This window comes from Anarrhichthys ocellatus, unplaced genomic scaffold (genome assembly GCF_004355925.1).
Source record: "Anarrhichthys ocellatus isolate YVR2014 unplaced genomic scaffold, GSC_Weel_1.0 scaffold67, whole genome shotgun sequence".
Classification (NCBI taxonomy): Eukaryota; Metazoa; Chordata; class Actinopteri; order Perciformes; family Anarhichadidae; genus Anarrhichthys; species Anarrhichthys ocellatus.
The window spans coordinates 738003-759433 of record NW_022280097.1 but is presented as its reverse complement, the minus strand read 5'-3'; the positions used below and the strand labels follow the sequence as shown (position 1 = coordinate 759433).

General features: G+C 44.3%; 1 protein-coding gene across 1 annotated transcript in view; it reads right to left on the bottom strand.

The window, feature by feature from the left end:
• Positions 1–57: 57 nt before the first annotated feature.
• tgfbr3 (transforming growth factor, beta receptor III) overlaps positions 58–21431 on the bottom strand; it is a 49848-nt gene continuing 28474 nt past the window's right edge. Inside the window, exons 5-14 of the mRNA XM_031872908.1 lie at positions 13991–14174; positions 11272–11434; positions 10686–10833; positions 8208–8397; positions 7675–7961; positions 6299–6454; positions 4631–4780; positions 3930–4115; positions 2596–2889; positions 58–1978 (exon numbers count right to left, since the gene is read on the bottom strand). Coding sequence (XP_031728768.1) covers positions 1847–1978; positions 2596–2889; positions 3930–4115; positions 4631–4780; positions 6299–6454; positions 7675–7961; positions 8208–8397; positions 10686–10833; positions 11272–11434; positions 13991–14174 — 1890 coding nt within the window. The 3' untranslated portion in view covers positions 58–1846. The remainder of the gene's footprint in view (positions 1979–2595; positions 2890–3929; positions 4116–4630; positions 4781–6298; positions 6455–7674; positions 7962–8207; positions 8398–10685; positions 10834–11271; positions 11435–13990; positions 14175–21431) is intronic.

Sequence of the window (21431 nt, the reverse complement as noted above, 5' to 3'; positions counted from 1 at the left end):
ATCAAAAGTATCGTTTGTTTGCCACAGAGTTTATGTCCTGCAATAATCCAAACTCCAATGGAAAAATCCCATTGACTTTTTGTCGAAAGAACCAGTGCGATGCTAACTTCTGGGTCATATTTTTCTCTAATGGCCACAGTCTGCTGAAGCCTGAATCCAAACTGGTGTGGCCCTTGAAAAGGCAGCTTGTTTTGTTTATCTTCCGAGCACAAGAGATGCCTTTTAAATAGAGTTGTGAGTTTATTGCATATTTGTGTTTACTTTATCTGTTCCATGGAAAATAAACCCCGCAGAGCTGGCATAGTAATGTGGTGGGCAGTGCCTGTTCTGGACCAGTGTACCTCACTCACTCATTACTGGAGGTTTCAGAGTCTCTGTTCACCAATAGCTTCAGCAGCTTCTCTAGCATCAACACTGGAACTTCTGTGCTGAAAAGTGACTGCATCTATATACCGGCCCAGCCTTGAAACCCTATGACCAGTTCAAATGTAAAAGAAATCCACCCACTTCTGTTCAGCAATGTTCTGTGCAACTCCCTCACCACTCACTCTGCAGCCGACTGATACCAGATTTTTGAGGCCGATTAACAGTATTTATCGATAATTGAGAGTTTTAAAAAAATGCAAATAATAACAATAATAAATCCTGAAAAGGAGTTGTGGCCAACATAATGTACGTAATGTATGTATGGCTACAGCTAAAAATAATTTCATTCCGGATTAATTGATTCTTCTTTATCTTAATCCTGCTCGTCAGTGCTGTCTGGGCGGCCAACTATGCAATTGACAAACTACGCGTCTTTGTCACTTCTTGTGATTCTTATCAGTTGATGCATGAACCGATACAACATATCCACACCAACCTTAAATAGGCCGCCAGTATCGGCCGTGCTGATACGTCGCTCAGGCTCCAGCTCACACTGATTAAAACGATGTGATGTATATTAAAACCATGAGTCAATGCAGTTGACTCAAACTGACCACTCGGCTGATGTTGATGTCATTGCTCAGAGGGGATGCTGATTCGAAAAGCTCTGGTAGTCCACCAGAGATCGGGCACTCATGATATCACCCCATCTCAGTTTAGGCCATAATTAGTCAAATGTGACCATGGTTACCTCAGTCCTCCCCCCACATCTGCAGGCTGCTCCCTCCCTCCGATCACACTCACAGCCCTTAGAGACTACGCAACACAATGAGCGGCTAAACAAGTGATGATCGAGGGGCCTTTAGGATCTGGCTGGACTCCCAAAGCCAACAAGAGGACCTCCACACTCTCCTCTCACACACACCCTCCTCTAGTGGAGAGGGGAGGCCACAGTGAAGGTCCTAAGTGAAAACAACTGGAGCTTGGTGCTGTATGATTCCTCTTTTTCCACCTCTCCCTCAGCATGGACTGGTCCAGAGCAGCCGAGCTGGGCCTCAGCGTTAGCACGATCCCCTTTACTGCAGTCCACCACATGCTAGTATGCACGCGCACACGCACACACGCGCGCACACACACACACACACACACACACACACACACACACACACACTCTTGTGTACGGATGTTAATGTAAACAGACACGTGGGCGCATACACAATCACACACACACTGCAGTTAATGGTGACCAGATGTGGGGAAGTGATGTGCAGCGTTTTGAGGTTTCGGTCTAATCGCAAAGTATCGGACCGAGCTTTCTCTGGCTGCTTTATACTCTTTATACTCAAAATAATGTAAGTCAGAGCTGAATGTAGCGCTGTTAAAATCAAAAAACGAGAGTCACAAGAGATTTTCAAACCCACGTGCATGCTGAACTCGTGCCATCTGAGTAGGTGTAAAACGTGTTTTTCTTTGCTCTCAACTAACCTGTTTCCTCTGATCGATCACGTCCATCCACCACGACCAGCGGCTTGGTAGACGTCTTGTAGTTCATCATCATCGCCATGATGTTGTCCCCAGAAAGAGAATCGCAGGGCTCCCTGGGGTGTAAGCACTGTGTGGACAGAATTGACTTAAACTTAAAACTTATAGTGATGAAACCCCCCCCAAAAAGACACACGTCACTCTGTAATAAAAGGATTGAACGCGCTGCGATTTTTACAGGAAAAAAAGGTTTTATAAAAACAAATGTCTTCTGTCATACTGGACAGGAGTATACACTTGGAAACCAAACAAATGACAAACTCATGAGGATGAACCCAAACCTGATCGGAAATCCGAGTATAAAAATTAGATTCGCTGTCACAAGTCAGCCACAACTTCTTTTAGGTGAAAAGAGGTACAAAACATTAAAAGTAGAGGTAAATGCTTGCAAGAGATTGCATGAGTTGGACAGATAACAGTGAGATAAAAATGAAAGATGCTTATTTAGTTCTGCAGCCGGATACTTGGCAAAACATTCCATTGATTCATGTTTCCTGCTTAGCTTTGGGTGCAGACCTGATACTGAACGGCTCGGGCCAGCCAGAGTAAAGATGGAGCACTACTACACCGAGATCTCCCCAAACAAAAACACTGCGAATCCTTTATGCCTCAGGAGAGACAGTATAGTAAAACCATCGCATAGGCCAAAGAATAAAGAAGTCATTTGGAGAAGATTATACTGCATACCGTTGGTAGTCTCTGGTTGCTCTGAGAACTCTTGGAGCACAGACACATCTTGCAGTGCAGGAAAAGCAGAGACCTGTTGAACGTTGAGTTGAAGGTGAAGCTGAAGCTCTTCTTCTCCGCCTGTGTGTGAGGGACAGGGAAGCCCCTCTCAGGATAGTACTTGACGGAGTCGTCTGAGGGGCAGACTGTCTCGATGAGAGTGTAGTCTGAGCCCACGCTGGGGTTGGAGTCGGGAGAAATAAAGCACGATATGAGGAGGAACCCTAGCTCTGGATCGGATGCGGCTGATGTGACCTGGAGCGCATGACAGAGAAAAAAAAAAAAAAAAAAGTTCATTCTTCAGATACGTATCTGGTGTTGATCTTCTCATCTAAAGCTAGATAAGCTCATTACCTGAACCTTCCTACTGTTCCTTTAAAGCCTCTCTGATCAATATTTTTAGACAAAAAAATTTATCAAATCACATAATGTAATGTGGAAATGGTTGCAAACCCAGTTTCCATCAGCTCTATCAAACCTTTAAGCACCTTTCAGCTCCTTGTTTTGGATTTAAGGCCGCATCTTTAATGCTAAAATCACTCTCATTAATCCCACTATACACCAAACAGCACCAAACAGCTGACAGAAACCAATAGAGACTAGCTGGTGAACACGGTGAAGCATTTAGTTGCTAATGAGACGGATATTTGGTGGAAACCAGAAACCAGAGCTGAAAAGAGAGTGAACATTGGACTATTATTCATCAGGTGGACACCAAAACGACTCAAAATGAATGCTAATGCCTGTTGGATTGTAACAACTGTTTGCTAAATCATTAGCTATGTCGACTGCATTGTATTTCAGTTAATATGCCATCAATGTCTTTCCATCAACAACCTTCCCTTGAGTTATTATTCCTCCGTCTTTTGGATCATCAGTGGTGGTGTCCTCATTGAGAAGGTCTCGCATACACATACACAGAGAAGCCTTTGTAACCAGCTGGCTCAGCGAAGCACCTCCCGCTGATATCATCATAAATCATCTTGTCAAATGACCTCAGAGTACGAGTCTTTGCCATCTCTTACACGACCTCCATAATCGTGTTGTGGAAGGAGGATTTTGAGGCAGACAGACAGAGGAGAGGCGGAGGAGACACAAAGACTATAAGGGGGTGAAAGTGAGTATTGGCTTTTTAAGCCACAACTAGACGAAATACAAATTGACTTTGTGGATGCCACACTAAGAGATCAAAGCAGTTAAAGTCCCAGACAGAGAGCACAGTTTTCTCACACCGCATTAATCTGCAACACGTACCCTGACATAAAACGACGATTTATTAAAAATACAAGGCATACCTCCACAAAGACTTGCTGCTTTTGCGAGACAGTGTAGAAGGCCTGGCGCGAGGGCTTGTTGAATGGCAGCTTGTTGTACAACTCCATGTTAAACGTCATGTTGCTCGCCGGTTGCCTCCCTGGTCCTGGTACAATCCTGGGAACCGTTGCTGAGTTTTCCCGGTTCCTTCGGTACGTGCAGTTGAACTAGGAGGAGAATGAGACGACGCCGACACAATTATCAGCAGGGATCTGACATCTGATGCCACTGATAAGCACCGTCACCCTGTGTGGGGCAGTGTATGACCACATTAAGACGGATCGGAAAATGGGGAAGGAACACAAACTGTATCAACAGGAACAACAAGTGGGAGGCAAGGAATGGATGAGACAAAAGGGAAAATACGTTCGTAGAGGGAATAAGATGACTAACTCTGGCGCATTTACAGAAATGTTTTTATTAATGTGCACTGTCCCTTATCAAATAAACCAATAAATAAATAAGAAACTTCAAAATGGAAACTCTCAGGTCAAGTCCATAAAACAGACATCATGGAAAGATGGGGAGATTGCAAGATGAGTCTTTACGTGCACCAGGGGACAGTGGGAAATGGAGTTTCCTCCAACTCTGAATGATTTACATAGAGATGTAGATGACTTGTCAACTTTCACCCTGCAATGAGCCGCAGCTCTCACAGAGACAGAGCCACAGTGATTCTCACCGCTACGAAGGACTGATGCTCTGCCGGCTCCGTAAACGTCCTCTCCGAGTCCACCGGGTCTCTCGGGAACAGCACGTCTCCAGATTCCAGATCCTCAAAATCCAGCAGCCTGCCACTCCCATCCTTGGGCTCAGCATGACTTATCAAAACCTGCAATCCACAGAGATGCACGTTACTCACAAAACCTGAGCAGCGTCAGTTAGTAAGTGAAAGGAAAAGCTTCACGAGAATCCTTTCCAGATTTTTTTTTCCCATTTTTCCTTTTTTAAAAGCAGATCCAGTTGTGAGTAGTGTTCCGTAAGGCAAAGACACAGTGATTCAAATCTTTGAGAGGAGTTGCCAAAAAGACATTCCGCAACCGATGAGTTGGATTCAAAATGTGGGAATGTCCCGTGGCTGCAGCAGTGGGACTCATCCTGGACAAAAACATAAAACATGCTTACGGAAGAATGTCAGGGGTCTGACATGGCTTTAAGAAAATTCAGATTTAATGAGGTGAGGGGACAATCTCAGTGACGCTGACCATGTTTTTCTTCAGTCTGCAACAAATTAGTTAGTTGATCTGCCGTTGGTGCCACTGCCTAATTAAATCAACGTGTCACAGGACAGCAGAAACAACAGCCACAACACATTATCTTTGATGTGTAGGGACCCCAGACAATGACATTTGTATCTCTTTTGACTAGAGGTCAGAGGTTATCCCTGCATCCAAGTGCTAACACAAAAGACGACCTTGGACGTGTGCCCAGGTTTTCACTCTGCATTGGACAGCAAATGTGTTGTTCCAAATTTCCCCCACAAAAGATCTCAAAAGGTTGGGGAGGAAGCGATTCATCCTTGCTTGTTAGAACAAACTCGCTGAATGAATGCATTCCACAATGATGAAGACAACTTGGGAGGTTAGATGTGAATGCTGAATCCCACACTGTTCACCACTACATGGAAATGTACTTTAAACTCGTCATACTTTTCCATTTTCTAGTCATCCAGAAAAAGAAAAAAGAAAAAACGGTTTGTGGAAAAAGTGTTTAAGCTTCAAGCCTCTGAGTGGGGTTTCCTATCAGCTCTTGACATCTGATAGCTGGCGATGCGAGGAAACATGGTGTCAACTTCTGTGATGCTCTGCTGACTGGAGGACTTCTCAACAACCATCAGCGATTCAAGACGTTTGTATTCCACTCAGAAAACGGAAGCTGGCCAGCTGTGCTAATAAGCTTCCACGCAGAAAAGGGTTTCTCAGAAAAAAAACAAAAACTCACATCTTCATTTCAGTTAAACTTTAAAGGGACAGAGTGTAGGATTCTGTGGCATCTAGTGGTGAGGTTGCAGATTGCAACCAACTGAATACCTTTCCGCTCACCCCCCCTGTGTGTCGGGGAATTACGGTGGCCTTCAGCTAACATAAAAACATTGGTTTGTCCGTTCTGGGCTACCGTAGAAATATGGCAGTGCAACATGGCGGACTTTGTGAAGAGGATCCGCTCCCTATGGAGTTATGAAGGGCTCATTCTAAGCTAACGAAAACACAATGATTCTTAGTTTCAGTTGGAAACTCTTTTTTTGTATTTACATTATATACTAGGGGGCAACTTTAAATGCTTCAGGTAAACCAGCTGTATTTGCATGACTTGTTCTAGACTTAAATGTAATAATGGGTGTTGTACTCACGGAGTTGATGTGGAGGGCCATTGGGCTCCCCTGCAAGGGAAACACGGTGGTCAGACAGCCAGTCAGAGGAGTCTCCAGAGTGTAGTGGGTGGCATTGACGGTTGCTTTGCAAGCTGGGTCTTGAAGAGTGAGGTTGGCATGACTAAACCCATTCACCTGAGGAAACGGCAAAAAATGGCAACATTGGATAACCATCAAAAATAAACTTTTCCTTTATTAACTCATTTTCAGAATAAAGGAAAGCGGTTGTGTGAGACTTTGAGTTCCCAGGAATAAACAAATCCCACAAGGTGGTCTAGCTCCAGCCCCAGCTTCTCCTAATTACAGTCTATGCCAGTTTCCATTCTGTGATGTGGGCTGACTGCGCCAGCCCCGCGCTCAGACGCCAAATGTTGGGAAACGTCGTGCTTGCTTCAAATGTCAGCTGCCGTTTAGTAAAAACGAATGGAATAATGACAACATTTCTCATTGTACTTACCAGTATTTCTTTATATTTTACTTTTGTAGACCTGAAACTTACTTTAAATCAGTTTATCAGCTGCTAATACTGATCTCTGCAGCTGAATTCCCTCATATCAATCTACAAGTGACCTTTAGATTTGTTACCACACTGAGCATTGTTGTGTAATAAAGTGGAAGCTTTAGGCACTTTATCAAAAGCCGAGCAACATGGAGGTTGATGTTGGCATTTTCTAATCACAGTGCAGAAGACATTCATTCAGCCCCCTAATTGGTCCTGACACTGGCATTCTCTTTGGCTGTCCTCCATGTTTGTTGTTTTCTGTTTTATCTTGTCACAGTTTGTCACATCAAGTCTGTGTCGCAAGAGCAGAGATGTTAAAAAAAAACCTAAAAAAAAACACAGAGGCAAATGTGACTGATCAGACCCTGGAACAATTTTCAGATACGCGATTTGAATCGATGACACTGGATTAAGTTTGGTTGGGAAACAGAACATTTCCTTTGTTTTGTTCTTCGTTATCGAGCAACGAGTATTATAAAAAAAATAATCTGTCTGTCTATTTTACATTAGAGGGGACTGTTTGCTTCTGTGCTGTAACACATTTTTGCTTAATTAATTAGCTGATTGACAGAAAAAGTATTTATTTAATACGATTATTATTATTATTATTATTTCGAATAAGAAAAACATAACTTCCTGGTTAGAGCTACATATGCCCTAATCTTCTTACTAAAATGAATAAATTAATACTTTTGATAGTAAAGAATAAAAGTTTCTGTTTTTTGGTCGTGCATATTTGGACATGTGTTATACTTGTTGCATTATGACACAATCAAATTAAAACTAGACTTAATGCCCTATAATATGTTTCTAGGCAGGATGCATGATGGATAAAATCATGCTGCCCACTCACTTGCAGGCTTTCTTTAGCGATGCTGACCACCATCCTCGTGTCCTCACACTGTACGCTGAGGCCGACGCTCAGAGTGCCCTGATGCTCCTCGGGCTCCGTGTTCTCCCAGTGCCGGTTGTCGAGGGAGGAGGGCAGAGGAAAGAAGGGCCGGCCGTCGGACGCAGGCAAGGGGAAGGGAAAGTGCAGACCGGGGCGCCGGGCTGCAGCTCCAGCTCTTGGGTGGGGACTGGAGTCGTGTGGGATGGAGAGCTCTGGAGGCAACATGCTCTCCAGAGGATCCACCACATCTGGAAGTCACACATTGTTAGAACCTCATGAGGCTGATTTTACAGGCGGGGAAATTACACGGGACCACGACTATAAAACCGTCTCACGATTTCACGCCAGCTCCTCTATAAGGACTGTAAAATGTGCAATGCTGGTCATGAAACAATTGCAGCAGCTGCTAAATGTCTGGCTATAATTTACCTGAACACACTATTCCTATTTCTGCTTCAGATTAATTCAATTCGGAGGATGTTTCTTCAGCTTACCTGTCTCTCTGAGTCGGATGTTGAAGTAGTTAGCCACAGGAGTGCTGGTGTAAGAGGTGACTGGACCGTAGCCGTGCTCCCTTGCCCAATTGATCAGGGCTTGTGGCCCAGACGGCAAGTGCTGCTTGGTGGATTTTAACACTTGCATCAGCCTCTCCGTATTAAAACTGGCACTCCCGGTATCAGAGGCCTGTGGAGAAGAAAGCGTTATCTTGTCTTATCGAAGAACAAATTGTCATTTCTAAAAGACCATGGATTTAACGTAAGCTCCTTTAAGATTTTCAGGAACAATGATTTACTGCTCCACAGGTATTCAACTTCAAGTACAGTCCTGCTCTCATTCTGCGTCAAGTGTGAATCATGTGCACGGATGTGAGGTAATGGGCGTGTCAGCTCTCGATCAATGCTGAGAAACCAACGTGTTAGTTGGCTCCTAAAAGTCGTGTCTTGCCCTGCTACATAACATACTGAATACTGATTCATTCTCACACCCATTTCCCACACATTCAGGTCTCTTGAGCAACGCTGAGGAGAGGCAGCTCTCTGACAGAAGAAAGGCCTCCTTTTTTACGAGGCTGTCATATCACATAAACTGTTGTCACTCTCCCAAACACTGGTTGCACAAGCACAGCGTCCCGTGTGACTCTGCTGTCAAATAAAAGTCTTAAATGTCAGCTGTTTGGGAACAAAAACGGGGCTTTGTGTTCAGACTGACCATCCGTCTGTGGTTTTAAATGGATGGTAATGTGCGGCAGCAACAAACAAACCAAAAGAAATGTAGTAGATAGACACTACAGAGTAAAATTAGCATTGTTTTAGGCGATTCACTTTCAGTCTGTGTCTCCATCTTTTTCACAATGAACACGGTCTTCCTTTGTTAAATGAGCATTATGGTCTATGTAGTGCATAACCGCTGATGCCACTGATGCAAACTGAAAAGGTTTTTTCATAATTGATTAATCACCATGGACACAATCTTAGTTTAGCGTGGAAGCATTCTAACATTAGCACCACACACAAAGTACTTCTGAGGCTGATGGGAATGTCATTAGTGTTGCAAATTTCAGATGACGGTGTTAGGAGAAAAGTGCATGGATCACTAAAGTTAGTATCAAAATTCATGGAAATCCATCCACTAGTAACAAAAATGTCTCCCTCATATTGGTGCTGGAAACCAGCAGCTCACCAAAGTCAGAGGGGTTCATCCTCTGTGGACCATGAATGTCTGAACAAAGTTATAACTCCATCTGATAGTGGAGACATCGCAGCCCCAAAGTGGTGGACAGACAATGCCATCCATTAAGCCATGCCAAAAACTGATCTACATTCATGATCCAAACTGCTTTATTGTTGCACGGGGGCAAAGTGTTAAGTGGGGTTAACAACACACAGATCTGTTGGGAACCTCCATCCACCAGAGGCATTACAATCAACTTGTGCCGCACGACAGGCTTTGACCTGGCATCACGCTCACCCCACCTGACTGACTCACTGTACAGTGGTGACCAGCAGCTGTGCAAACACGCCGCGCCTGGCAAAAGTGCAGTGTCATGGCTGAGGCAGCCCTGTAGGAGTGTAAGCGTTACACAGTGAGGAAACACAGACCCCCATGCACACCTCCACTGAAATCAGTACAGGCCTAGCAACAGCAAGCTGACGGGCAACGAGAGTCCATCATCCAAACCATGAAATACCAAAAGTCACCAGACAAATGAAGTATTCTGATTAATGCACAACATTAGTGGGTCTCCTTCAGTTTTAATGCGCTGTAGGAAGCCAAGGTTTAAAATTCCATCCCTCGAGCAATTTACAGTGTTTGGACGACTGCCAACTCCCCGTCGACATAATCTACAGTTGAACTACTCTTCCAAAGTGTACGTAGGTGTCATATTCTTAGAGTTCTTAAGGGTCCTGGGAGACTTGGGTAGCACTAATGAAGATTTAATACCAAAACTGCGGACTCCTACTCAGCTTTGATAAGTATAAAACCATATTTCTCAGTAAAGGACATTCTGACATATCGCAGTAATCAGCCAGTGTTTGTCTTTTGTGTGTGGCGAGGAGCTCCTAGCAGCTTCAGAAGGTGCCTAAAGCGAGCTCGTAGTGCACGTTGTGACTGACGGGGTGAGCAGCTGAAGTACAGCAGTAGTCTACGCTCTAAAAAAACATGTGTGACACCCCCGCTGCTCGCTCTGAACGTGATGACAATGCCTGGAGCTGCCACCGTGAAATTTCACAGTTCCCCTGCAACCCGTTATCCCCGCCCTCTCCTGCAGCGGGGACCAGGCGCCGCCGATTCAACGCACGAAAATAATCTGGTGTGACAAAATTCTTCAGTCATCGGTGCGAAGCGATGACATTTCTGTCTGCGACATGACATGTGAGCCACTGTGATGTGCGATAAGAGTGCATCGAATCTCAGTGGGGAAGATGTTCCTGAATGAGGAGCTATTGTGCGTCGTCACGCTGCTCGCTTACCACCACATACAGCTTTCCGATGACACTGTGAGCCTTGATGACCCAGTTGACGGACTTGGCGCACTTGAGCAGCAAGACGACGTCACGATGCAGCGGGGCATCGTCCTCCAGAGGTCGTAGATCAACTATGACGTCCACCTGGAAAGCACTGCAGGAAAGGAGAAGAGGAGAAAAAAAAAAAAAAGAATTTTGGACGGTGAGGTCTACGTGGTGTTACCGTGCCTCCAGCGTCTGGCCAACTAATTAAAAAAAGCTGGACGCATTCCCAGAAAAAAAAGATGCAGACATATGCACGACAGACCAGATAGCGCTGGAGTGAGATACAGCGCAGTTACATACACATTCCCAGATCTAAATCACTCCACTGGGGGAGTGAGGAGATTATCTGGCAAACCTGGACTTGGAGACGCAGTTTTGAAATATCCTTCTCAAAAAGAACACTGTTAAGTGAAGAGTAACCCCCCCCCTCATCCCCCCCGCCTTAATGTGAGTTCCCATCCAAAACAAACTCCTCAGAGCTTAGTGAGAGCATCTTGACCTCGAAAATAAACTCTGACAACATGTTTTCTTGGCTTTGGCCGCTCACCTGCTGGAGTTGGGGGCTTGGAGCTCAACGATGTGGACCTCTTGGTCTTTGTCGGGGCCAGATAGGACGCAGCCCTTTGATGCCTGTGGCTCCACGTAGCTGCCCAGGTAGTTCAGAGACAGGAACTTGGTATCAATCTTGCAGGTGTCAGAAAACAGCGGATCTGAAAGGGGAGAGATTGTTTGTGTTACTGGTGGGGGGGTTCCGCGAGGCTATTTTGATCTCCCATGAGGAGATATACAGCCTTTTTGTTAACCCCTATCGCGACCGGAAGGTCAGAGCACGAGGTCGGCTAAGGAACATCCCACCCCCCTCGCTCTGCTCACGGAGACTTCGGTAGGGTGGATGTTTGCTTTCTTTGACCCATTCGTTGCAGCTGACTAACTCCCTGCTCCCTTCACCACACAGCCCTGCAGCTGGTAGTCCCATTGTCTCAGCACCAAGTGGGCCCCGCCCTGTGCCGGATGAGGTCGACCATGCTCTGGTTGGCACGAACAGTCTACTTATCAACAGAGAAACATAGTTTCTGGCTTTTACCTGGGAAAAGTAAGCAATGTTTTTAACAGAACTCCTCCACAATAACAGGACAATAATATTCATAAACACATTTTTATATCAGTATAGTGTTTTTTTTCCCTCCACTTTCTCGACTGTTTGAAAATTCGTTAACTACTGACAAAGTTTTAAAAAGTTACACCCCTTCTCAGCACTCAGAGAAAAACACAAGACAGCTGCTTCCTTATTTGGCAAACAGAGCCTCGGACAAAGTGTAAACTGAAAGTTGGCACCTTCCTTTCCGGAACCCTTTAGCTCTTGAAAGAGCTAAAGGTGAGACCTTGAGCGCTGGTTAGGAAGCAGAGTGAAGGATCTGTCCATCTTCACGAGACACCACTGACAACGCGGAGGAGTGGAAAACTACGGCTCTTAGCTTGAAGTAAACACTGTGGCACTCTGGGCTTTTGCCAAACCGCAGCCCCTCTAATGACACAAGTCAAACGCTTGCAGGCTGAGCAACCGCTCTGTGCTCCGCAGCAACTAACAACACAGAGGGAGAACTTATCAGTGGCAGCGGTGGAGCTATTACTTCTCTCCAGACATGAGCCTTGTTTTATTTCCATGAGGTGAAGGATTCTCATTAAAAGTCAAGATGTCCTGAGCTGATGCAATGCGAAGTTGGACGTGCTGTTCACTGTTTGGGCCTGCCAGCGGAGAGAAAAGTCCAGTCTTATGATTGAGGAGATCAATCATAAGCCTCTGATGATCTATTACCTGCTTACCTCTGCTGGTTTTTTTTCCATCTGACATTTGGTCAACCTATGTATGCCCTCCAGCAGGTTTTGTACATTTTTGGGTTTGTATTTATGTAGCCATATTATATTAGTGAAAACCATGTGACCACCACTTAGAAAAAGAGACAAATCACAGACATTTCCAATCAGCCGGTGTGTCTGAGACCCAATTAACACTCCAAAGTCCTAAATAGCAACCCGACTATTTTACAGTTTTACTTCAAATCACTATCCTGGCTTCCTATTTAGCTTCTGTAACTGCAGCATCTTTATTTGTCTCACACTATCTCACATACGTACATAACTAGAATTCCAACCTCGTGGTTGTATGCCTCCGCTAATCAGTCATGTAGCAGTTTACATCTATGTCTATGCATCATTGTCATCACTTGATCATTTTATCCTATTAGACATTTGTGGGAATTTGTCTTAATTGGCATATCAATTCTTGAGTTATGGGCAGAAACATGTTTTGTGACCTTTGACCAGCAAACTCTACTCAGTTCAACCATTAGCCCAAGTGGACGTTCTGGAGGAAATACCTTTGACGTTCCTGAGCTATTGCCTTCACGAGAATAGACAACCCGAAAACATAATGTCATCTGTTCTGTTAAAGATGCCCTTTGGAGTTTTTGACCACTAGGTGTGTTATGGAACAATATTTATTGATGAGTGGCAAGCAAGTCAAGTAGAAGACAGCCAGTTAGCAAACACGGATATAAATATTTAAAAAATTCTGTGTCTCACAAGGAAGTAAATGTGTTCAATATGTTTGTTAGACATCAAGGATACAAACAATGTGTTGTGGGAATTAAAACGTAAACATAACTTTTGTTTGTTGACAAGAAAATTCCACAGTGCACCTTTAAGTTAGGCAGTGCTTTACATCTTCAGGAATAACTATGAATTACAGAAACCTGTGGTGTAGCTATAAAGAATCAAGTATCAGTGGACAGCAGGTCTGTGGCTGTACTGGACAGGTGTCCAATGATAATGATAATACATTAAACAAAAAAAAAAAAAAATCGAAATAGTTACAGATGTATTAAATCAATCAACTAATTGTTTTGACCTCTAATAAAAACAGTATACGGAGTATCTAAAAATGCATGCAATGCTGAACATTTTATGTAGTTCAGCAGAAATACTCAAACTCATAGTCCATGCACTTTCTTTATATTCTCAGGCTCCACCAGCTCTTGAGGCTGTGAGCAGCTCACTGTTACCACGGGTATCCTGTTAAACAGTAAAAGGCCGAATGCCCGTTGAGCGAAGGAAATTATTTTCCCAGAGTAGTGCACGTAAATCTTCACCCGGGGGTTCAAACACAAAAGCTAAGTAAAGTTATGGGAGCCGAAGGGGAATGGGGGAGGCGTGCCTCGGGGGCCCAAAGAGCCATGTTGGGAATTTTGGGAATCTCGCACACACACCTTCTCCGACTTTGATGTAGATGTCTTGAGTCATCCTGAGCTCAGAGAAAGAGGTGACCGCCCTGTACTTCTTCTGGGCCCAGTTGAGGAGGTGCTCGTTGCCATGGGGAAGGGCCTCCTTCTGGATCTGGCAGGAGAGGGAGAAGTTTCCCGGCTGGAAGTGGACCTCTGAGCCCTCAGATACCTTGAGGAAGGGGAAGCGCAAGTGTTAGAGGACAAAGGAGCTCCTGTGTTATCTCAGCTCTGTGCAATGGGATAGTAAATGATAACTGCATGTTTTCTATTCGCGCTTAAGTGACATCTAGCATCTATTTCCGTTGATTCATTTCCTAAAATATTCCGTATTTCACTTAACAGTTTAACATTTCAAGATTACAGTCGATGGTGACCTCTCTGTTGAGAAGGATAAGCACATAGAAGTCAACTGAAGAAGAAGAACCTGCAGGCGGACTGAAAAAAAAAAAAGAAAAAAGCTTTTTCCAAATTTAAACCTGCTTTCTAAACATTGGTGGAAGCCATCCTTCACACTCGCATCCCAAACCGTTATTTCAAAAGCTTCTACAAATATGCCCCGTGTATTTTTACACATGTTCCGCCACACAATAAGGTGTCTGGTTTCCAGTGTTTGTACCGCGGTGTAGGTCTGCGTCAAAATGGCCACAGGGATAGAAGACACAAATATTCGACGCGGACGGACGTACTGACTGACAGACAGGACGGGACGGGTCGGCCATAACCGGTCAAATAGTGAGGGGGAAGTCTTAAAACTACGGAGGGCACAGAACGTTTGTCTCAGCCGTATTGAGGAGGGACCGCCCCTTTGGCACTCATCGGAACTCAGCCAATACGCTTCATTTCAGAGTGATAAACATTCACGTGTGCCGAAAGACTCTACCGAACAACCAAAAGGAGTTCGAGCAAACGGTCTACATGGTCTACCTCATTTCTACGCTTGTTTTTCTTCCTCCCTGGGTATCCTATCTGTATGCATGAGCTGAGCCGGTGCTGGCAGGCCCAATTAAAACACCAAATCCTCCTGGATCCAAGAGGAATACGTAAGACCACTTCTTTGCGATGATGTTATGAAGTTGTCCCTAAATCGCAATCGCCTCGAGCGATAATAGAATAATATCCCTTTGGGGTTTTGAGGCTTTTCAGACATAACCATTCAAATCTCCCTCATGCACAACATCTGCCTGACCGGGGAGACGGGCTCTTTCGAAGAACTCATGTTGGTTTTTATTTTTAGTGCATTTACTACGGCGAGAAACATGGCGAAAGAGGTGGTGCCCTGAGGAGGAGGGGCCGGGGTTACTTCGCTAACCTTGCCAAGCTCAGCAGAGTTTATCAGTTTAATTGCAGGAATACGACTGTAATTAGTCGCAAAGAATTAGAGGGGAAAGCCTGAAAGCCAAATTAGCTCCAGGCCTCCCAGAGCACTGAAAACCTCAGGAATTTGAACCAGGGAAGTGAGGGACCCACTTTTCTCTCTCTCTCTCTCTCTCTCTCTACAGACCCAAAATACTTTAACTTTTTCCTCTGGTGCAACTCTATTATTTTATGTCTGCCCCTGTTTGGTAGTTTCCTGGCAACACAAGCATCGTGTTTGCGCCGAGGTGGGAGGTGAGGCGCAGACCAGGCTGTGTTATGCTGATTAGTTGGCGTGGTGGAATTTTGGTGCTCAATTTGGCACTAAACTGCGTTTGCGTTGAAACCTGTTCAAACCGTGTCGACCTTATCGCAGACGCGGGGCGATTTTAGTTGGCAGAGGAACGCACGGTCTTCTCCAAAATAAATAAACAGAAAGTGTAGATTGCAGGAGAGGAAACACTCTACATGTTTTAACACTCACACCCCACACACACCTGGACAACTTCATTAATCATTTACATCTTCTGATGACGCACCGGGATTTAATATTAACTGACATTGTGCATTTAGGGCGGGGCTAGCTTGTGATTGACAGGTCGCTACAACGGCGTTGTCCGATGTTTAAGACTTTCACAGTGTTTTCAGTTCATGAAAGTTAACTGTAACCTTAATTAGCGTACGGTTGTACTTAGCTCCTGTCAGATCTCGTGTCCCTTCTAGTTGCAAAAGAAAATGTCTCTGTGCACAGCCTCAGAACGGCAGCGCACAAACCAACATCACTGGAACTACGTCCATTTGTTATATACAGTATGTGGTGATTGGTCTTTACTGAAACTTGCCCCGACTCAGACCACTCATTCTATATTCCTTCTTCTAATAATGTATTCATCCTGCTTCCAGCTGGCTGCTCCTAATTTGCACCAACGCCCGTGGGAACCAAAATTGCAAAAAAATGTGCTGGTCACGCCCACTTGTGTTTGTGCTCAACTTCACAAAAATTGAGCCCTTAAAGTGCTGGAAAGGATAGAACAATTTCTTTCATGGGCTTAAGTGGAATAAATACTATAAATATAAATATACTACCGCATACTGACGTACACACGTTAAGCCAAAAAGGTCCAAGAGCCGAGTTCTTCTGAGCTGCAAGCAGCAGCCCACGGCCAACTAAAGCACAACGCTCATCTTGTGAAGACCTTGTAATGTGTTCTGAAGTTAGGAAATACATGAAAACTGGATGTAACCTCGACTTAAGAGGAATTCCTGAAACTTGGCAGACAGCTGAGCGCAAACAAAGAATGTAGAGGAGAAGTTGGTTACATACCACGGGGGACTGAGACTCTTGCTTTCATGTTCGTAATGACAGAAACTCATGTAACTTATGTTTGTAAATGTATTCAAAAGGCAGGAATTTTACTTCAACCACTATTAGTTCAGTATTATATCTGTTTAAAGCACTATTCCAATGTCTTTTACATTCTAAGATAACATTAAACAGTATATTTGCCCCCCTTTCTGCCTATAAGCGTCAACATATTATGGCCATATGAGCAATCAAAAAGGAGAAGCCATGCCAAATGTTTGAGATCAATTATCATGCAGCTGTAATCCTCCACTGAGCAACACCCTGAGCCTGGGAAATCGCAAAAGGCTGTTTAGAAATTAGGAGGTGTTGCAAACAGAGGAAGGGAGATGGAAAGTGCAGAAAGGGGGTTGACAGATGATACATAAACTCACGATGGTGCATAAACTCTCCGTTGGTATTAATGTGATAAATGCTTTCGTGGCTGATTGGATCTCGTCTCTTCTTGATGAGATGCTGATCGCGCTGCAAAACGTGCGCGTGTTCGTGTGAACTGGCGGGCTCTTTAGTGGGGAAAACAACAGCATATGTCTCAGCACCACTCGGGAGCGATCTTCTACCCATTCCTGTCTCCAATTAAAAACCAATAGCGGCTACCCGAGGTTTCCATTAACGGAGAGAGCTCTTGTGAGAGGGCGAACAAGCTCGTACTACGAGCACTGAACCAACGAGAGAAACACGGGAGCGTAAAAAAGCAAAGCTTGGCAAACAAACAATAGGCAACGCGAGCCAACAGCAAAGCTTTACAGTCTTGTTCCATCCAGCGTCACAAAACATTTGATCCAGATCAAGTCTTTCAAGCACTGATGCTACACAGCCCTCCTTCCCTAACCATCAAAAAATAAATATATGCACTTGGCCACAAAGTCAACACAGCTCGCTCTGCACATGTGTGTCACTTGGAGCCCGAGTGTCCCTTGGTAAAAATCAAATTTGGCATGATGTCAATGTTCATATTCCATGCGACTTCTGAAACAACGATGATTCCTGCCTGCTGTTGATTGACGCGGAGTACTGCGCGGAACATGTTTTACAACAAAAGTCTGGATTCTGGCATTTTAAAAGGCGGAGGGGTCCGGTGGCCAACAGCAACAGTGCACTCAGCGTTTCTGAAGCTTTTCCAGGCAGCCCATCTGTGTCCAGGGAGCCCAGAGCCCTGGGACCAGGAAACTAGGACTGGCAGGCCCGAATCAGAGTCCAATTAGCCCCGGGAAACAGCCTCTCCAATGGAAAGGCAGAGCGAGGGAGGTCTGGCTGTGGGTTTCTGTTCTTAAGTGTTAAGCTCAAAACCAGCTCCTCTCTCACCACAGCGACTTCTCCACCTGAGAAGGTTAAGGGAAATAAGTGGCAACTGGCAAGGCCACTAATGCAGTGAGATTTTTTTGCATGTGTGGTCGTGGTGCATACATAGTTTTTCATTTAATCACCTGACTTTTTTTGCTGAAACCTTCCTCCAAAAGGAGCAACCGTAACCAGGTGCTTTAGATTTCACCACATGTTGGAGCAGTGTGCAGAGGGCATAGAGACTCACCATTTAAATAATGTGGAGGGTGGTTACAAGAACATAAGTGTCAGGAATAGATTGCACCATGTGTTTACCGATAACACCATTCACTGCATTGATCATCACTCTGGGAAGGATGTTGACTGCTGTCTGGGACATCATGCATGTGGCCATCAAGTACATATTTAAAACCTTTTTCACATGGTTCTCATTTTATAAACAAAAAAATATTGCATCATCCAGATATGGTGTTTGACTAATCCATGGAGCTAATGCTAGCTCAATAAGCTAACTAATTAGCTAAATTGCCATTTCAACAGTCGCCGGCTTTTGTCTAAATCTTTTTGAAACCAAGGAACCCTTGTTTCAAAATTTACTGTGAATTTGTGGAAACTGCATATGAAAGAGGCAGCTTGACAGGCGTAGCAACAGTCAATAAGAGGGGATCAAATCTTGTTTATACTCGCTACGAGCAACGTAACATTTGTTGCAGCATTTCTGCGAAACACCAGGGGGTGTACCAACTAAATATTTAACTCGTATTTAATATATTGTTATATATATTATTATATATATTTAATGTAAAAAATATTCATGGACATACTTTGTCGCCTTTATACAATTCCCGTAAAGAAAGGAGTCAAATATATGAAACAACAAATGCATTATAATTAAACAAAGGTTGATAGGTTGAATATCCTGAAATCAACTTTATCAAGCTGCAGAATATTTACTCAACTGTAGGTTTCTAAAATCTATAGTTTTTAGAGCATTAAAAATACATAGTGTGTCTTTCTTAGCATAAATTAATTCATTATATTATTTTAGATTTTAGGTAATTTGCTTTTATCAGTATATGTGTCAGTGGTCAATGAAAAGCCCGCGCACACACAGCGCGTGCCTAGCTACAGAAAATCGGAGGTGCACGACCAAGCGCCACGACAACTTACAGAGCCTCCCGCAAAATATGATGCGATGACGCCACTTTTGGGCTCGGTGATTGTTCTCCTGAGAACCCGGGACTCCTCCGGGTCACGGCCATGTGCAGTCAGGCTGGTCGATGAGATACCGACAGCAAGTGCCGCCAGAGGGCTCGGTGCGGTCACTCAAACGCAAATTACATAACAGCTAATTCATCTGGCTTTGTGTCAGACTGCAGAGGCCTCCTGCTTGACTGTTAAGATCCCCTTTATCTGTCCGCGCCCCACTTTAAAATCATCATGAACGTCAGACAAGTGTCCCACTGAAGGGCCAACAGAGAAGGCCAATACCTCAGTTTGGTCTCCAGTCAGATGTGTTGCTGCTGTAAATTATTCTGAAAATACACATTGCCCTTCTACAGAGATGCATCATTTAAAAAGTACATCCATGGCAGCCTCTTGCTCAGCAGAGATTAAGAAGATGTAAAAACTGCAAAAGCACTGATGTCCGACATCATTAGACACACAGCAACAGCTCTGTGGCGTTCGATGATGGCTGTCAGCTGTTTGCTGTCTGCCACCACTGACAAGGGGAGACATTTACTGTGATGCAGGCCTGCTGCTCTCTACAGAAACACACAGTATCACAGCTTAGGAAAATACAAGCAGGCCAGATGCACATCCATCTGCATGAAATGCTATGCTTTCCTTCGACACGAGAGCATTTATTTCCATTACTACAGGAAGCATTCATTAAACGGAGGCACTCTGTCTTCATGGTGTTCTCGGACAGCTGCGGTCCTACTCGTGCACGGGGAAATGATCTTTAAATCCAACGAGTTTTGTTTAAAATGATACATTTTCTAAATGTAATTATTTGGATGTAAGATGAGCGAAGGTTCAGAGCTCTGTCTTTAACTATGGAACCATTTTTAGTGCACAGAAATCCCTCAATGCAGACGTGATGATTCATTAATATATAAGTCTAAAATAGTTCCAACTGGTCACAAATACGCGTATTAACACTCTGGTCAAAAGGTGCTGGGACAAAGACAGTATTTTAGGATCCGTAAATGTTTTTCTCCGTGTCGGGACGTTTTACGCGTGAGGGGTAAGCAAGATATCGCTGGGCCCCATGTGGAACTCATTTGTGTACCAGATACTGCATTCTTGGAGAATGCTGTGGTGTTGACATACAATTGAAAGTGATTACTTCTGGGAAGCCAAAAAATATAGAAAAGCCTTCAGAGCATATAAAGGCAAGGAGAAAAAAAAATAAAGTTTTCACTGCAATATAGTATCGTTACGCCAAGGCTGAGGCTTCTGGGTCTCATTTCGCTGTGATGTTCTCATGTAATACACAGGCTTTGAACACGGCCGATGAAGCAGTCCATTTTTACATTTTTTATTAAGTTTCCCAGCAAGGCCCCCTGGTACCTTTACTAAAAATGGCTGGCTCTCCAGGGGACCTGGCTCCAACTGCACTGACATATCCCTCTTCCTCCCTGTGTGCTCTGATCCAGACTCTGTTGAGCTATTTTCAGAACTTTAAAGTGACACAGTGTACCTTTTAAAAGAAGGAACAAACACTTTTCCTACAAATTAAAAGTTGAGTTCATTCAATAAAACACACAAATGTCCAACTCGATACTCTTAGCTGCTACATCCTTCGATGGTCTGACGTGATTAGTAGCTTATGGCGGCTAATGTTAGCAAACCTGACCTGAGTGAGTCAGTTATGATTGTCCTCGACTTGTGCTCTTGTTGCACTACGTTTTAACAAACCACAGAAAAGTAACACGGAGGGGAAGCTACACTCACAATGCGCCGTTGTCCTGTAACTACCGCTTTGAACCACAGAGGCTGCTGTTCTGCAAAAAGCCACATTGTCTCACTTTAATGACGGCGATGAAAACTGCATATTTTTTTTAATGAGTGTCTTGCTGATGTGTCTCGTTGATGTTACACATCTGGATCATCTCAGATCGGACACTAAAATGCAACTGTTGACATTCATTATTTTACAAACAAATAGGCATTATGATTCCTGGACTTCATCAAATACCAGTGGGTGAGGGATCAACTCCTTACTCAGCAGAGCTTTAGTGGTTTCGTGTTTGCTGCCACACATTCCTCGTTGTTAGGGTTTTCGTGGTGTACGGATACCCCCTGTCTGATTTGAACAGCTGCCAAGCTATCAACAAGACTGTTAACGGGAGGGAGGAAGGGATGGGGGGGGGGGGGGGGGGGGGGGCGCGGGGGGGAGGGGGGGGGGGAAAAAGCAGG